This window comes from Pogoniulus pusillus, chromosome 35 (genome assembly GCF_015220805.1).
Source record: "Pogoniulus pusillus isolate bPogPus1 chromosome 35, bPogPus1.pri, whole genome shotgun sequence".
Lineage (NCBI taxonomy): Eukaryota > Metazoa > Chordata > Aves > Piciformes > Lybiidae > Pogoniulus > Pogoniulus pusillus.
Window position 1 is genome coordinate 9,842,277 of NC_087298.1, and position 16,514 is coordinate 9,858,790.

The 16,514-nt window shown below is 46.6% G+C and overlaps 2 protein-coding genes across 2 annotated transcripts; one reads left to right on the forward strand and one right to left on the reverse strand.

Annotated features, from left to right (window-relative positions):
* Positions 1-1,540: 1,540 nt before the first annotated feature.
* Positions 1,541-12,838, forward strand: PSMD5 (proteasome 26S subunit, non-ATPase 5). Its single transcript, XM_064170861.1, has 10 exons — positions 1,541-1,747; positions 1,948-2,092; positions 2,704-2,817; positions 3,397-3,525; positions 4,287-4,396; positions 5,734-5,876; positions 7,011-7,202; positions 8,734-8,843; positions 10,258-10,398; positions 10,849-12,838. Exons 1-10 carry the CDS (start codon positions 1,575-1,577, stop codon positions 11,104-11,106), a joined length of 1,515 nt encoding a protein of 504 aa, XP_064026931.1. The 5' UTR covers positions 1,541-1,574; the 3' UTR covers positions 11,107-12,838.
* A 1,552-nt stretch (positions 12,839-14,390) lies between these two features.
* B3GALT9 (beta-1,3-galactosyltransferase 9) lies at positions 14,391-16,045 on the reverse strand. The gene is made up of 2 exons (XM_064170945.1): positions 16,040-16,045; positions 14,391-15,589 (listed from the first exon to the last, which is right to left on the reverse strand). The coding sequence occupies exons 1-2, from the start codon at positions 16,043-16,045 to the stop codon at positions 14,489-14,491; spliced, it is 1,107 nt and encodes a 368-aa protein (XP_064027015.1). The 3' UTR covers positions 14,391-14,488.
* Between the last annotated feature and the right edge of the window lie 469 nt (positions 16,046-16,514).

Sequence of the window (16,514 nt, forward strand, 5' to 3'; positions counted from 1 at the left end):
CATTTTGCCTTAATTTTTCCATCTAGGAAACAGTAATTTTCTCAGATTTAATATTCCTGTGGCTCTACTCTTTGGGTAGAATATACTAGAAAGCTGCTAAGCCTTTTTGTGCTGTCTGGACCCAAAACACTCCTGTAAGAAATCCGGTGCAGAGGCCAGAGAGCTGCAGTCTGTCTCACCCTGTAACTTCATTCCTCTTGTCAGTTCTCATAAGCTGTTAGGAAGACACATTTACTGTCAGCCTGCAGCTTTGCTGGTGTTCAGATGAGTGCCTGATGGCTGCACCCCTGTGCCCTGTCCCAGCTGGCAATGGAAGGGGCTCAAGATGTGCTGCCTGCTTGGGGGAGGCCTTGGGGAGGAATGAAACACCCTTGAGCTCTGCAGAATGTTAACAGCCGTCGATTTATTACACTCAGTTCTCTTCCTTGTTGTTCATGGGCTGGAAAAAGGACGTTTTCCACGGCTGCTGAGAAGCAGACTGAGTTGCTCCCTTGCAGCATGCCCCTCTGTGTCCTGGACTGAGCCGTCCCCGTCGCTGTGAGCAGGAGTAAGCAGCAAAACAGGAGGAGGTCCCGGCACTGCAGCCTCTTCCCTGCCGCTGGGACCCACCTCAGTGTGGTCCCTAGTGAAAGCCAATGCACACACAGAGCTGTTTGTCTTTACTCTGCCCAGCACGGTGCCAGGCGCCTACCACCGGGGCCAGGCACACAACATTTGTTAGCACAGACGCTCCATTCGTCACCGCCTCCCTCTGCCCATCCTACAACGTACCACTGTATGCTGCCTAACGATTTAAAGGCGGCTCCGGGAGGTTCCCTAATTAGTGAGCTCGTTTTTACCTTAGGAGGGTGTGTTTTAGCATTTAAATCGCCCAGGGTTACTTTAGGATACACTTTTGGCTCCTTTTTGCTCCAGAAGGTCCACATTTTGTGATCTGGTGTCTAAGCGGGCAGCAGCACGACACAGAATGCACACTGGTGTATGCCCTATTCAGGGTTAGGTGCTCTCTGTGATGTCTTGATCGTATCTCCACCGAAACCTCCTGCTCAATTCTTAGCCTTGCTCTTTCACCGTCCCTGGAGTGTAGCTGTCAGGGCTGAATCCCCACGTCACACGCATGACAGCGCCCTGTCCTTCCGCGCCCTGTTCTCCAGAGTCCAGCGAGTGTCCGCTGCCTGCGGGCGCCGGCAGCCTGGCTCGGACTCTCCCGGCTGAGCTTTTCGCATGCCCAGCGGCTCCCAGCACCGCTCCCAGCACTGCTCCCGGCACCGCTCCCGGCACCGCTCCCGGCACCGCTCCCGGCACCGCTCCCCGGCGTTGCCCCCAGCCCGGGCGGCGCCCAGCCAGGGCCCTCCGCAAGCCCCGCGGCAGCCCCGCCCCTGCGGCGCCTCCCAATCAGGCCGCGAGGGGCGGGGCCGAGGGGAGAGCGGGGCCGAGGGGAGGGCGGGGCCGAGGGGTGGGCGGGGCGCGGGCGCCATTTTCCTGCCGGCGCGGCGGGGCGGGGCGGTGCCGGCGCCGCGCGGTGGCTGCTGGGGCGGCTGCTCCCGCGGGGCTCCGCGGCCGGGCGCGCCAAGATGGCGGAGGCGGTGGCGGAGCTGCTGGAGCGGGCGGCCCGGCGGGACACGCCGCTGGAGGAGCTGCGGGCCCTGCGGCTCGCCGTGCAGGCCGTGCCGGCTGCAGCCCTCCGCGCTCGCCTCAGCGACGACCACCTGGGAGCGCTCTTCGCCCTCCTGAGTGTCAATGATCGGTGAGTGGCGGCCGGGCCCTGTCGGCCTGACGCGGCCGCGCCGTCGCCTCTCCCTTTCCCCTGCAGCAGAGTGGCTCCTGCTGCTATCCCATCTACTTTCCTGCCCTTCTTCAGGGCGGGGGCAGGCACAGCTGAGGATCGGAGGGCGCCCGGCGGCTCCCCTGAGCAGGAAGGCTTAGTTTCCTCTCTGTCCTGCCCAGGGAGCAGGTGTCTGCGTGCGTTTCCATCCTGGAGAGACTCCTGCAGGCCTTGGACCCGGTCTATGTGATCCAGAACCTCAGAGAAGAGCTTCAGAAAGGGCTTTTCCACCCCGACGACTCTGTGAAGATCCTCACCATATCTCAGGTACAGTTTTCCTTCGGGAGGAGGGGATAGAGCTGTGTCTTGAGCGAGGCTGGGTTTGGTCCTCATCTGTTACTGTTTCATGGGCTGATTTATGACAAAAGCACAACACCGAGCCTCACCTGCAGGAACTGTGCTCTGGCGTGCTCATACAATTTTGGACAAGAACAGTGCAATTTGGTGTGTAATGCTTTATGCTGTGTCTCTTGAATACAATATATAAAACTCTTGTCTTAACAGAAGTGACTTCTAAATCAATCTTTTGTCACACTCTCTGTATAGAGCTTTCTAAGGCAGCACTGACTGCAGGTACCATAGGAATTAAGTGCTGCCACATTTTGCTGTCAGGGATACTTTTGAACAGTGTTGTGGAAACCCTGAAGAGGAATAGGCTGCAGTACCTTATCACTTGTTGTATTGACTTCAAAGAACAGAACTGTGAAGTATTCTGACTTAGAATGGACTTCTGAAGGTTTCAAGTCCAGCCTTCAGCTAAAACTTGTCAGCAGGCAAAATGGTGATTTTTGTCTGGCCAGCTGTTCCAGTGCTTGAATGGTGGGGGAAAAAAGTTAGATTCAGTGCTATTTTCTCTAATTATTTAATCATGTCTTTAGGTTGGGAGGATTGTTGAAAGTTCAGAGGCCGTTGCAGAAATTCTCAACAGTCCTGAACTGTTACGGCAGATAATAAATTGCATCGGTGGAGAGAAAATAGCAGTGGCTAAAGAGGTAAGCATTGCACACTTTCTTCCTGTACAAACTGGTGTAGGCCCTCCACAGAACTGTCTGAGATGGCAGCCTCTGCTATTCCTGGAAGAAAAGACAGCTTATGTTGCTTGAAAGATGTTGCAAGAACAGAGCTTAAGCTGAGGAGTGACTTGGATGTGGCAAAAGATTTGCTTGAAACTATTTTCTTCCAGTAGCTGTTGATGCCAAAGAGAACTCATAGATCTGAACTTGGTGCCTGAGATTTGAGTCACAGTAACCTTAGCTATCCCTTCATAGACTCACAGAATGATTTAGGTTGGAAGGGACCTCAAAGATTATCTAGTTGCTACTCCTCTGCCACAGGCAGGAACACCTTCCACTAGAGCAGGTTCTCAAGGCCTCATCCAACCTGATCTTGAGCACCTGCAGAGTGGTGTTCATGACCTCCCAGGACAACCTGTTCCAGTGAAGAGCAAATTACAAGTTGAGAAGTATAAATTAAAACACCATCAGATAATGCTGAAGCTACATCAGATCATTTTGGGGTTTCTTATCTTTGTGAGTTCTTTGCTTTTAATAAGCTCTTGTTTTTGTTTCCAGGCCATCAAGTCTCTCTCAAGAATAGCACAGACACAAGAAGGTTTAGAAGCTTTGTTTGTGAGCAGCTTGCTGAGTGACTTGAAAAATGTCATGGCAACAAATGACATTGTTCGATACAGAGTTTATGAGGTAGGGATACCATCCACCCTAGCATTTGTATGGCTTGACATTGCAGTTCTCTTAGCCTGCAGTTCTGAATGACAGGCTGGGTTTTATGATTGGCTTTTAAGTTGATCTTCATCTCTTCTGCACAGACATTTTGTTGTGTCTATGCTTTGTCAAGACTGGAAAGGAGTAGGAAGAATATAGCAGTGGTCCTCAAAATCATTTCAGAACTTGTCAGTTCGTGGAACAAAAGTGTGAAGCACTGTTTGCATCTTTCATTTTCCACTTTGTGTGTCTAGGGCATTGGAGGGGTGACACAGAGTTAGTAAAGATAGAATAAAATATTTGCTTCTCTGAAAATGAAGTAGCTGCTCTAGCCTCGTAACCTTTGGCTGTGAAGTACTGTTGAAACTTCAGGAGTGGGGAAGAAGCCAAGAGAGGTGCCAAATGAGTCAGCCTAGATATGTATGGCAAAGGAGAAACAATACAATGTACCCATTCTAGAGCTCAGTGGGGTAGCAGTGAGGATCCTCTGGAGAAAAGATGGCTGTGATTAGAAATCAGATGTGTGTGCTGTGAACTGGAAGTTCCTTATGAACTTGTGTCAAGCAAACATTTAGGTTAATGGTGAAAACATCATGAAATTCTATACTTTAATATACAGTGATAGTTACACTTGAGTTAGTCAGCATTATAAAGTGCATTTGACCATGATTGGGAATTGTTCTCATTGGCATGCTTTTATAAACCATCCTTGTTTTTCTTCCCCCTCTGCTTTTGTTCAGTTAATTGTTGAGATTTCTTCGGTGTCAGCAGAGTCACTAAATTACTGTGCAAACAGTGGATTAATATCAGAGCTAATTGGAGAGCTGACTGGAGATGATGTGCTGGTCAGGTATGTTGGTAGTGAGATTTTTCCCTCTTGTTAAAACTCTTAACACTCTAAAGACATTGGTGCCTGTTTCTTGTGAACTCTATCAGGAAAAGACTTTGCCTCTTCACACAGAATCGTTCAGGTTGGAAGAGACCTTTGGGGTCATCAAGTCCAACCATTAACCCTACTGTTGTGAATTATGCAAAATTAATAATCTATATTCATTTTTATATCCAGGTGAAGGTTGTTAATAAACCGTTTTCTTGGTTATTAACATTAAACCTCACCAGAAAACTTATTTGCAGTGTTTGAAATGCACAGTTTGTGTTTATATATACACATGGAACAGGCAATCTAGAACACTTAGGAAACAACTAACAAATACAAACAGGAAACTTAAAGCTGGAAAGAGGTTCTTGCTCCCTAGGGGATTGAGAGGCTCCTTTCTCTGCTTGGGCAGAAGGCACAATAGAATCTAGTTACAGAATTTCTTACAAAGAGACTTTGAATGTTTACTCACAAAACAGTATGAGACAATACCCAAAACACTTGAAGGGAGTTCTGTTAGTGTCTTGAAAGGAATTGCAGGCAAAGCAGAGCATAATGTGGCAGGGCAGAGCAGGCAAAAGCAGCCATGTGGTAAAAGCCTATTTATTGACTGCCTGAATGTCATGGCCCCTTTGGGCACGGAGATTCACCAGTCAGAATGGCACTTTGCCAAACCTGACCATATTAGATGAAGTCAGGAGCTTGCTTTCTCTTATTTGGGAAGTACAACTCTGGGTAAGTCTTGTCTTCTCCCTGTGCTCTGCTTCCCCTCCCCAGCAGAGGGAAGGGATCATGCCTGGGTAAGCCAGGACATATATCTTCATGACACCTGCTCTACAGAGTTCACCCCTAAGTTCACCATATCTCCAAGCACCACATCTAAACAACCATTAAACACATTCAGGGTTGGTGACTCTACCACCTCCCTGGGCAGCCCGTTCCAATGACTGACTGGGAAAAAAATTTTCCTGATGTCCATTCTAAACCTGTGTTGTTCCAGTCTGAGGCCATTCCCTCTTCTTCTGTTGTTTTTAAACAGCCTGGAGTGTAAAATACTGTACACTTAATTTGAGACCCAAGCTGCAGTTTCCTCATTGTGCTGTGATAATTTCAGAGCTGAGCTGCAGCTTAAATAATTCAGAATTCTTTTCAACCAACACCTAAATGAAAACTTCTGAGTGAGTTTGAAGGCATATTAGTTGGAGTAGCCTAGGATTTGTTTTGAGGGTAGAAACCCTTTCTTTTCTTAATCACTGAGTACTTCAAAACCCTATCTGAGACATGGCCAAACAACTGTTTCTCTGTTACAGAGCTACATGTATCGAGATGGTCACCTCGCTGGCCCACACTCCACATGGGCGTCAGTATCTTGCTCAGCAAGGAGTTATTGATAAGATTTCAAACATCATCGTGGGTGCAGAGTCTGATCCTTTCTCAGGCTTCTATTTACCAGGTTACATCATGCATTTCTTCTTTCTGGTGTTTGCTGCTTGCTTTTATTAATGGCTAAAAAGCAGAGGTCTCTTAAGCCTCTATTTTGAAAGCTTCTGTGAATTTTTGAATAGTAGGATGTGTGTGTTGGATGTACCAAGAAATTGAATCCATCAATGTTTACAGGAGAAATACTACTAAGAGTAGTGGTAGAGGTGAGAGTGGAGGGAGAAACTGTGCTATACATTTGAATTCCCTTCTGAGTTCAAGACAACTGTTACATTATGAATTGAGTAACTTCCCACATACTGGCTTGTTCCTTACTTCTGTCTTTACTGTGATGCATTTCACAAACAGTATTCAGGCTTAGTAGAATCATAGAGTGTTTGGGTTAGAAAGCACCTCTAGAGATCACTGAGTTCAACCCCCTTGCCAAAGCAGGGTCGTCCAGGGCAGGTCACATAGAATCAGCCAGATTGGAAGAAACCTCCAAGCTCATCCAGTCCAACCTATCACCCAGCCCTATCCAGTCAACTAGACCATGGCACTAAGTGCCTCGTCCAGTCCTTTCTTGAACACCTCCAGGGATGATGACTCCACCATCCCTGGAACACATCCAGGTGGGTTTTGAAAGTCTCTAGAGAAGGAGACTCCACAACCTTTCTAAGCAGCCTGCTCCAGAGTTCCAGCACCCTCACAGTAAAGTTTCTCCTCATGTTGAGGTGGAACCTCCTGTGTTCCAGCTTACACTCACTGTTCCTCATCCTATTACTGGGCACCACTGAAAGGAGCCTGGCATCTTCATCCTGACACCCACTTCTCAAGTACTCATAGACATTCATGAGATCCCCTCTCAGCCTTCTCTGCCCCAGGTCTCTCAGTCTGTCTTCATAACAGAGATGTTCAAGTCCCTTGTAGCTCTCTTTTGGACTCTCCGATAGATCCCTGTCTCTTGGATTGGGGAACCTCAAACTGGATACAGGGAGCCCAAAACTGGATGTACTTGGTTAGCAGTGACACAGTCCCTATTAATATGTATTTAATTTTGACATTGCTGAAGTTACTGTTTGTCTACTCTGAATGTGTAGGGTATTTTCTGTTGTGTTTTTCTTTGGTTTTTAAAATGCATTGATTTTTTTTTGTCTTGTGCTTTCAGGATTTGTGAAGTTTTTTGGAAATCTGGCTGTTGTAGACAGCCCACAGCAGATCTGTGAACGATACCCTGTCTTTGTGGAAAAAGTCTTTGACATGGCAGAAAGTCATGATCCAACCATGATTGGAGTGGCTGTGGACACCCTTGGAATCCTGGGATCAAATGTGGAAGGCAAACAGGTTTTACAGAAAACCAGTGGGTTTCTTTTTTTTTGTCCTTTTTTCCCTTAATCAGACTTCTGTGTGTCCTAATACAAGACAAGCAACATGGTTTGGTGTGACAGAAACGAGTTGCAAGTTGTTAGTTGTTTAGCTGATAATCATTAATGTTTATAAATATGGAAAAGGTGAGTGCCAGGAGGGTGGAGCCAGGCTCTGCTCAGTGATGACAAGGGTGACAAAGGTGGTGAGAGGCCTGGAACACAAGGCCTGTGAGGAGAGGCTGAGGGAGCTGAGGTTGTTGAGCCTCGAGAAGAGGAGGCTCAGGGCAGCCCTCATTCCTCTCCAACTACCTGAAGGGAGGCTGTAGCCAGGTGGGGTTGGGCTCTTCTCCCAGGCAACCAGCAACAGACCAAGGGGACACAGTCTCAAGTTGTGCCATGGGAGGTCTAGGCTGGATGTTAGGAGGAATTTGTTGTCAGAGAGAGTGATTGGCATTGGAATGGGCTGCCCAGGGAGGTGGTGGAGTCACCATCCCTGGAGGTATTCAAAAAAAGCCTGGACGAGGCACTCGGTGCCATGCTCTGGTCGATTGTCTAGGGTTGGGTGCTAGGTTGGACGGGATGAGCTTGGAGATCTCTTCCAACCTTGTTGATTCTATGATTCTGTGATGCCCAATGACAGGATGAGAGGCAGGGGGTGGAAGCTGAGGTGTAGGAGGTTCCATGGAAACATGAGGGGAAAAAAAAAATCCCCTGTGAGAGTGACAGAGCATTGGAACAAGCTGCCCAGAGAAGTTCTGGAGTCTCCTTCTTGGAGATACTCAGGCTGCACCTGGTTGTCTTCCTGTGTGATGTACTCTGCCCTGGCAGGGGGGTTGAACTGATATTTTGAGGTCCCTTCAAGTCCCTAACATTCTGTGATTCTGCAAATAAGGTGTTTTTTAGCTGTCTGCCAGGCATGGCAGCATGAAATACCTGGCAGCTAGAATTCTGGAATCGCAAGTATGATGCAAATTACTCTTCTAGTGAGCTGCATCATATGAATCATCAGTAGTTGTGTTATTTTAGATTCCTGATGTCATGACCTTCTCACTGGGATTAGAAAAGCATGAATTTTCATGTAATGCTGCTTTCTGTGAAGACCACATTGTTTCTTTCAGTGTAAAACTGATTGAAAGTAGGTGCTAGGTGATGTCTTGCTGCTAGTCTAGACTTGAAATGAAAATCTGTATTAGCAGATAGCTGTTGGAGCATGGGAGAATGAGCTTTAAAAGTGTAGTAGGATGCATGTTTCCCAAGAAAACTGAGTTATGTGACACACAACTTCCTTTCTGGAAATGTCTGAGTAGATTGGAGAGTTACCATCAGCTTTGGATTGACCTTTCTTAGGTGCATGTGGAGCAAAGAAGATCTGAGATTGCTTTTATTACCGTAAATCAAGAAGTTGTGTTATACACCAAACCTTAGAAACTGACTACAGTTAGTGCAGTGTAATGTGGCTAACATGTGACTTTGTACTCCTGTGGAGGTCTGCCTGTAAAATCTTCTTGTTTTTTATTTTCAAAGGAAGTAGATTTCAGAATCTGTTAACCAAAATAGGGCACCAGGCAAAGAATGCCCCCACGGAGTTACGACTGCGGTGCTTGGATGCAATTTCTTCTCTTCTCTACTTGCCTGTGAGTTTGTGGTTTGGTTTGTTGGCTTTTATTCTGTTGTCCTTCTGTGGTCTTGTAGTGTGTTGTTTTTTGGTGGTTTTTTTAATGCATAAAAATGAAATTACTGTGGATTTGTCTTTGTGATGACCTTTTGAGGTATCTGGGCCAATCCCAGGCTGGGTAGAGTAAGTTGAGAGTAGCTCTGAACACAAAGACCTTGGTGTATTGATTGTTGAGAAGCTCAGCATGAACTGGCAGTGTGCTCATGTAGCCCAGAAGGCACATCCTATCCTAGGCTGCATCAAGAGGAATGTGGCCAGCAGGGCAACAGAGGGAATTCTGCCGCTTTACTCTGCTCTTGTGGGACCCCACCTCGAGTACTGCATCTGGTTCTGGTTTCCCCATGGTAAGAGTGACACAGAGCTGTTGGAGCAAGTCCAGAGGAGGGCCAAAGAGATAATCCAAAGGCTGGAACACCTCTGCTATGAGGATAGGCTGAGGGAGCTGGAGTTGTTCAGCCTCCCATGCCAGAGAGGTTGGAGTAGATGCTCTCTAAGGTCCCTTCCAACCAAGTCATTCCATGATCTGTGCCAGGTAGAAGTGGTAGGTTTCCAGTATTGTGAATCAATAAATGACTGTTTTGAAATTCCCTAATAGTTGTTTACTTGAAATTGAAGTTTGCTTGTAAGAAGCCAGGTGTTGTTGACATCTGTTTATAAAGCACAAACTCAAGACAGTGCTGGTAAAGGAATGAGTAAATGGTTCAATATTTTTGTGCTTTAAAGAGATAGTGGCAAACTGCTCTGATCCTTCCAGTGATCTGCTTTAAATAGTGGAGCTTTGGGACATGAAGTCTCTTTCATTTGTCTTGCAAGGCTGCACTCAGCACAGCACTTATTTAAACAAATTGATTTTGATACATCTTTCCTCCAAGCTATGTCATAGAGTTGTGGAATGACTTTGAATAGGAGGAACCTCAGAGCTCATCTACTCCAGCCTCCCTGCCATGGCCAGGGATGCCTCTCAGCTAGACTCAGGCACTCGAGGCCTCATCCAGCCTGGCCTTGAACACCCTCAGGGGTGAGGACTCCCTGGGCAGCCTATTCCATAGCCTCATCACCCTCATACTGAAGAACTTTTTCCTAAGATCCAATCTAACCCTGCCCTCCCTCAGTTTCAAACCATTCCCCCTTGTCCTGTCTCTGGACACCCATATGGAAACTCCCTCTGCAGCCTTCCTGCAGGATCCCTTTAGGTGTTGGGAGGCAGCTCTAAGGTGCCCCTGGAGCCTTGTCATTTCATAAATAAAAAGTTAAGCTGTTTTGGTTTATTCTGTGGTAGTTTGGTTTAAATTGCTTCCTAACTATTGAACACATACTCAGCTTGCAAGCTTTTCATAATCCTCATCAGACTTCCATTTTTGTGTGCTTTGTAGCCAGAGCAGCAGACAGAAGACCTTCTAAGAATGACTGAATCATGGTTTACATCCTTGTCTAGCCAGCCCTTGGAACTCTTCAGGAGCATCAGTACTCAGCCATTCCCTGACCTGCACTGTGGGGCTTTGCGGGTGTTTACAGTAAGTGCTGCTTGCTTTTAAAGGTGAGGTGGTGAATTGCATTGCCCCTCGGTCCCAGCTGAAGTGAATGGCACCAACTTGTGCAGGGATCAGAAATCAGGCATTGGCACTCCCCATTTAAATAATGCAGCAGCCATGTCGTGCCTGTAATGCTTATTCTCTTAAGAACTGGAGAGGATTAAGAGAGGATCAGCCATGCTCTGGGTGTTGCGTTGGTAGTGGAGGCACTGCTGTGATAATTCATTTGAAACTTTAAAGGTAAGCACTGAGCTGTACTTGTTTTCCAGAATTAAATCCTGCTGCTAGATTTCAGTAATGGTTGTGTAACTATTGTGTAGAATCCCATTTCATTTTTATCTGTTCCTTAGCTATTTGCCTAACAGCCTAATTGTTTTGAGGGACTTGAAAATGAGCTGTTTCCCTTCCCACCCTTTTGTCTTCACATTTTAGGCTATTGCAAACCAACCCTGGGCCCAGAAGCTGATGCTTGACAGTCCAGGCTTTGTGGAGTACATTGTAGACAGATCTGTGGAGCCTGACAAAGCTTCAAAGGATGCCAAATATGAACTGGTGAAGGCCCTTGTGAACTCCAAAACCATCGCGGAGGTCTTTGGCAATCAGTATTACTTGAGGCTCAGGGCTTACTTACGTGAGGGCCCTTATTATGTCAAGGCAGTTTCTACTACAGCTGTGGAAGGAGCAGAATAACATCACTGATGTCTTGGTTCCCCATGTTGCTGAAATATGTGTTAAGATAAAAGGTGCAAAGACTCCCCGTGCTGGAGTCTCTTTAGATTGTCTCTTCAGATTGTCTCTTCAAAGGATTATGAAGCACTTTGACTCTATTTGAAATGAGTCATGAAAGCAAATCAAAACCTATAGGGCACAGCATATTTTCCCACAGAATGTCATGGCAGAAGGTCTCTGTGCTGTTGTGAGGCAAGTCAGTGAGATGAGCACCCTGTCAGCTGCTGACTGCCTTACTCTGCAGAACTATCAGTGCTTAGAGAAACCGTTCTTGGCTTTGGAGTTCCTATCTTGGTGGGAGTTTTTCAGCAGATCACAATTCAATTAAAAACAAAACAATCAGAACACTTTGAGGTTTGTAATCTCAGTTGCTGCCATAATTTCTGTTTCTTATTTCTTTTATATCTGCTGCAGTAGGCTCCCACCTGGAGCGTTTAGCCAGTGATGTGTCAGAAACCCTGTCGGTAGGAATAAGCTAGTGGCAGTCTGTCCACAGGAGGGAGCACGAACTGGATTCTGTTTTATTTTCAACTTGCTGGGTATGAGTCTTGCTTGACTATTTTAAGTATTGTTTACACTTTATGATGAGGATGAAAACACAAAAAAACTTTAAACCCTCTCAAAAAAAGCAAATGAATGCAGACTCTGGTGTTATAGAACCTAACTGGGAGCTTGGGCTCCCTTGTTGACTGGGACTTTGTACGGCAGCTCAGTTGACTTGCTGGAAGGAGCATGAGCTGCAGCACTACAAATCTACTTCAGAACCAAATCTCAAATTGTTTACACTATTTTTTAATAAATTTTGGGTTTTTAAAAATGTTGTTATTTAAAAATATTATTTTAAGTTGCCTATGTTAGAATACAAGGGGTAGGAATGTAAAGCTTTGATATTTAAGGGCATGAACTGAATTAGTGGAATGGAAGCAGTACCTTACAAGGTTGTAATCTTCTTTTGAAGATCAGCTAGCTGCAGGTGAGATGCAAGACTAGCTGGATGCTAGTGTCTGTCTATAAACACAGACCACAGTCTACCTTATGGAAAAGGTTTACATTTTTGAGGATATTAGGAGCAAATCCAAGGAATAGCTAGGAGTAGCATAATAAAATAATGAAGCTACTCCTGTGGTAGTGTCAGGTCATGTGTACTCTATGGAAAGTACTCATCCTGTGTCCCCACTCTGCCAAGTGAGGTAGGATCATCTAGTCACACAGAATTTCTTGCTTATAGTAACTTTGAGCAGCAGCAGTGGTGATGGTGTTGCCTGTCAAAAGCTGCTGGTGAGGAGTCAGGGCTCAGAGGAGCAGAGTAGTTGGGGAAGATCCCTTAATATTCAGTAAGCTGTCTGAATGCAGGTAATCTGCCTTGTTGATTGTGATTTAGTGTGTACTAAAGTTGTCATCAACATACTCCTGCTGCTGCTTTCATCCTCAGTGTGCATAATAAACATCTGCTAGTGTGAAATGCAGTACACTGTCTCATTTGTGAACAGAGAGAACAGAAGCTTCATGAGTCCCACCTCCAGGAAAAAGGACAAACATGAAAGCACTATAAAGGAAATAGAATACAGAAGTCCTTAGTTTGCTCTTGTATTGGACAATTGAGCTTTGTTATTTGGGGTGGCTTTGTGCATGGGTAGCTCTGTATGAGCTGTATCTTAAAATCTCACAATACAGAAACGTTTTTTGCAATTCATGAGTCTCTTCCATGTGTGTTTTCAGCTGTTGCTTTTGAAGGCTACTCTGTGTGCTAAGTCTTTAGCAGCTGCTTTGTGTGGTACATTTGCCAAACACAATATTTTAGAATACACAGAGATGCCAAACCAGAGTTTAAGATATGCAAGTATGCTTTATTCTGTTGAGCTTTGGACCTAACAGTGATTAATCGATCAGATGCTTACCCCTTAGCATTCCCTGCTGGGCTGAGTTAACAGCCCACCCTCACCAAGGCCTCCTCTTTTCCCACACAGACAGGAGGGAAACTTAATACACACAAAAAAGTCTCTGGGTTGATATAAGGAGTTGAGATCAAGAGCTTAACTGGAACTGATCCAAAGCACAACTACCTTGGCCTGAGTGCAGAGGAGTGCAGAAGCCAGTGACCTCCTACCCAAGCATGTAGCGGACAAGATCTAGCACCCCAAACCCAGCAACTGGAAACAGGAAGCCTCTCCATGTTGCAGTCTGAACTTAAAGGCCTATGGTACTTCACTTCAGCCAGCACTTTTATTTTGAATCTCCTGGCAGCATGAGATTGACCATCAGCAGCAGATTTAATTCAACCCATGACTCCTGCCCATCCTGTATGTTGCCACATGTTGTTGCTAATGTGTCATATATGGTGGAAAAATGTAAAGTGTGTAGTCCCTGCTGTCTTTCTATAAAGTAACAGTGGAGATAAGTGGAGAGAAAACCAGACAGGGAAGGGAGGAGAATGCTAGCTGAGATGACGTGATAAAACCAAGCCAAAAACTATCCTGAACACCAGAGCTCGTCATCTGACCCTGGTTAACAGGCAGCATAACTTGGTATGTAAGAGCTGTGGATCCAGTTCCCTCAGTGCAGGATGAGCAGATGGACCCACCAAGGTAAATGTGTGCCTCTTTGTGTGTGTGCCCAGCACAGCTGTAGGGCAATTCTGTTCAGCTGATCTTTCTGCCGCTGAAAGTGCTGATGTGGAGGAGTTCGCCTGGAGGATGCATAGGTAGGTTTTGTGTTCCATGACTGGTTCCTAATCTGGGGAATTTGAACACTTTTGGATGAGGTGGGTATTTCCAGCACGCTGGTGAGTTTGTTCTGACCTCATTGCTGATGTTCTTTAGCACAGCGCTCTGTGGGGAGCTGTTTGTGGCTGTGTTCTCTGATGCCACAGCTGGCAGGAGTGCAGCAGGTAGGTTGGAGCCTGCTTGGGCTGCTTAATTTAAGTAATGCCCATGATGGTTCCATGTCTGTCCTCAATCTAAGCTGTTCTGTGGTTTCACTGGTGCTGTAAATCAGACTGCTCATTCCTTTGTGGATGGAAAGATTCCCTCCAGCTGCAGAATCCTTTGGAAGCAGATGACGCCTGGGATCAAAAATGGAGGCCTTTAGGCTTAAGGTAAAGGAATTCAGAAGTCTGGGAAACACTGGAAAGAGGCAAACTTTCTTGCCCTTTTTTTCACTTGTTTATTTGCACTAGTAGGTGTTTATGAGTACATCCAGTTCTCTGGCTGCTGCAACATTGTAGCATTGAGCATTCATTTGCTGGTGAAGGGGAGAGAACTAGGAGAGATGGCTGCTGCTAAACGCTGGCGAGATAGAACAGCTGGGAAAAGAAAACTCAGGCTTGCTTCACACGAGTCAAATCTTAGTCGATGTAATGAAGAAGCTCATTTTTAATTCTATCCATGTTAAACTGTTTGAGCTTATCAATATAGGTCAGAACCTTGCAGGACACCAGACCATAATAGGTCTCCAGCAACGAGCAAGCCTCCCCATTGCTTGTTTCCTTCCAGTCTTTAAATAGCTCGTCCTCTTGCATGTTGGAAGAGGTGAAAATGAATTTATAGCAGCATCGATTGTAGCTGATGTGCTTCTCCCCAGAAAAACGAGAGCTGTGAACGGGAGTGATGCCAGCTTTCTTAGCACAGATCCCAACAAAAATATCAGGGGGCACTGAAACTGGCACCTCCTTGGCAGCCACATAGACCTTGCGAGCGGCGTCCTGGGACATGACGAAAGCGCTGCCGTCGCAGTAGTCCGGGTAAAACTCCTCTGAGTATTGATGCATGGGAACAAAGCCAGGGCTCCCGGGGGCTCGGATGGGCATTCCTTGATGAATGACCCTCCCCATGTAAATGTCCTCGAGTTGCTGTAAGCTAAGCAAGTATCCAGCCAGACTTGGAATGCTGACAAACACGTCCTCGTCTGTTTTAAGGATATACCTCGCCTGGGGACAGAAAGCCACTGTCCACTCCAAGCTCATCAACATCTTCTGTGTCTGTGTCTCAGGAGAATCAATGAAACTGCCTTCAATAATGTCTCTGTGCTTTTGAGACTCTTCGTTGATCTCCAGCTGGGTGGTTACTGAAGCTGGCTTTCCTAAGGCAAACAGGGTAAGGACAGCATAACCTCTGGTGTCTGTCACATTGCCCCACGTCTGCCTGATCACGTTGCGCCTTGTCCTGTTTTCTGGGCTGCTGCAGACAAGAACAAGCAAAAATATCTCTTGTTCGGAGCATGTTGCTGCACTGCTGACAGTGTGGGAGAGGTTGGCCTTTAGAGAATCCCTATCAAGCTTCCTGGCCCTCTCCCTGATTTCCAGAGTCTTTGCATCGGTGTAGGAAAGAGGTAGTGCCCGCAGGAAGTATTCCTCCAGTAAATCTGCTCCAAAAAGCAGCAGGTGGAAAAGCAAAACGTTAAAGAGAATGAAGCACCACTGGTGAGTCCGGAGCCTGCAGAGTGTCAGCTGGGGAAGAGGAGAAATGGACACTGAACTCTCCTGTCACTGGAGCAGAAAGGTTTCCTTCACCGTGCCAAACAATCATCACTTGTGAACTGTGGACTTGTATTATTAGTGTAAGGTTCTTTTTCCCCCAGAAACCTAAGCAACCCTACTTCAGGCAGGGTGAGATCCCATGCTGAAAAGGACACAGCCATGCTCTGGTTTAGAAGGCTCCTTTCCTTGCATCCATCTGTGGAAATACTGAGGAGCAGCTCAGTATTTCTGTTTCTAACCTGTTACCAAGGGTCTGGGACTCATAATGTTGGTGTGTCCTTTGGTACCTGGCCTGACAATGCTGTATGAAAGCAGGCAAGGCAAGAGACCCCAGGGAAAGCTCTGATCCCTGCTATCCCAGAGGGAGCAGCCCCTGCCAGCCTCCCTGCTGCAGGCTGAGCAGTGAGCTGGAGCACTTACCTGCATGGTTCTGGGGTCTCCCTGCAGCAGGTTCTGTGAGCTTGTCCGAGGCAGTTTCTCCCTGGCAGAAGCCTGTATCTGGGACTGTGGGATCCAGTTACTGCTCAGAACTCCAATACAACAGCTTCTACCTCACCTGCCTGCAGGGAGGAAAGATGATCTCAGAGGATGATCATGTTGCAGCTGTGTAAAGCACAAAGGAAGCAAAACTTCAGCCTTTCCTTTTATTAATTTCTGACACTTGGGTTTGGGCCTCTGAGAAGCAAAGAAGTGCAGCAACTGCCAGGGCTTACTTAGTGAAACAGGTCCTCTGGTGCCACTGTGAATCCATGCTAGGTCTGCCAGCTTGTTGCTGGTTTTCTGGGGTTTATTTTTTCACAGCTGTGCCATTTTGGCAGTGGTTTCCCCATCCAGGGCAGTGAATCCCTGTGCTGAGCACTCTGCCTCTCCAGGGATGGACATTTGCTGTATGAAC

Excerpts from the sequence above, each read along its gene's own strand:
- PSMD5 (XM_064170861.1), top strand. The coding sequence starts at position 1,575 with ATGGCGGAGGCGGTGGCGGAGCTGCTGGAGCGGGCGGCCCGGCGGGAC. Across the intron at positions 3,526-4,286 it reads TTCGATACAGAGTTTATGAG|TTAATTGTTGAGATTTCTTC; the intron begins GTAGGGATACCA and ends GCTTTTGTTCAG. Across the intron at positions 5,877-7,010 it reads CTCAGGCTTCTATTTACCAG|GATTTGTGAAGTTTTTTGGA; the intron begins GTTACATCATGC and ends TTGTGCTTTCAG.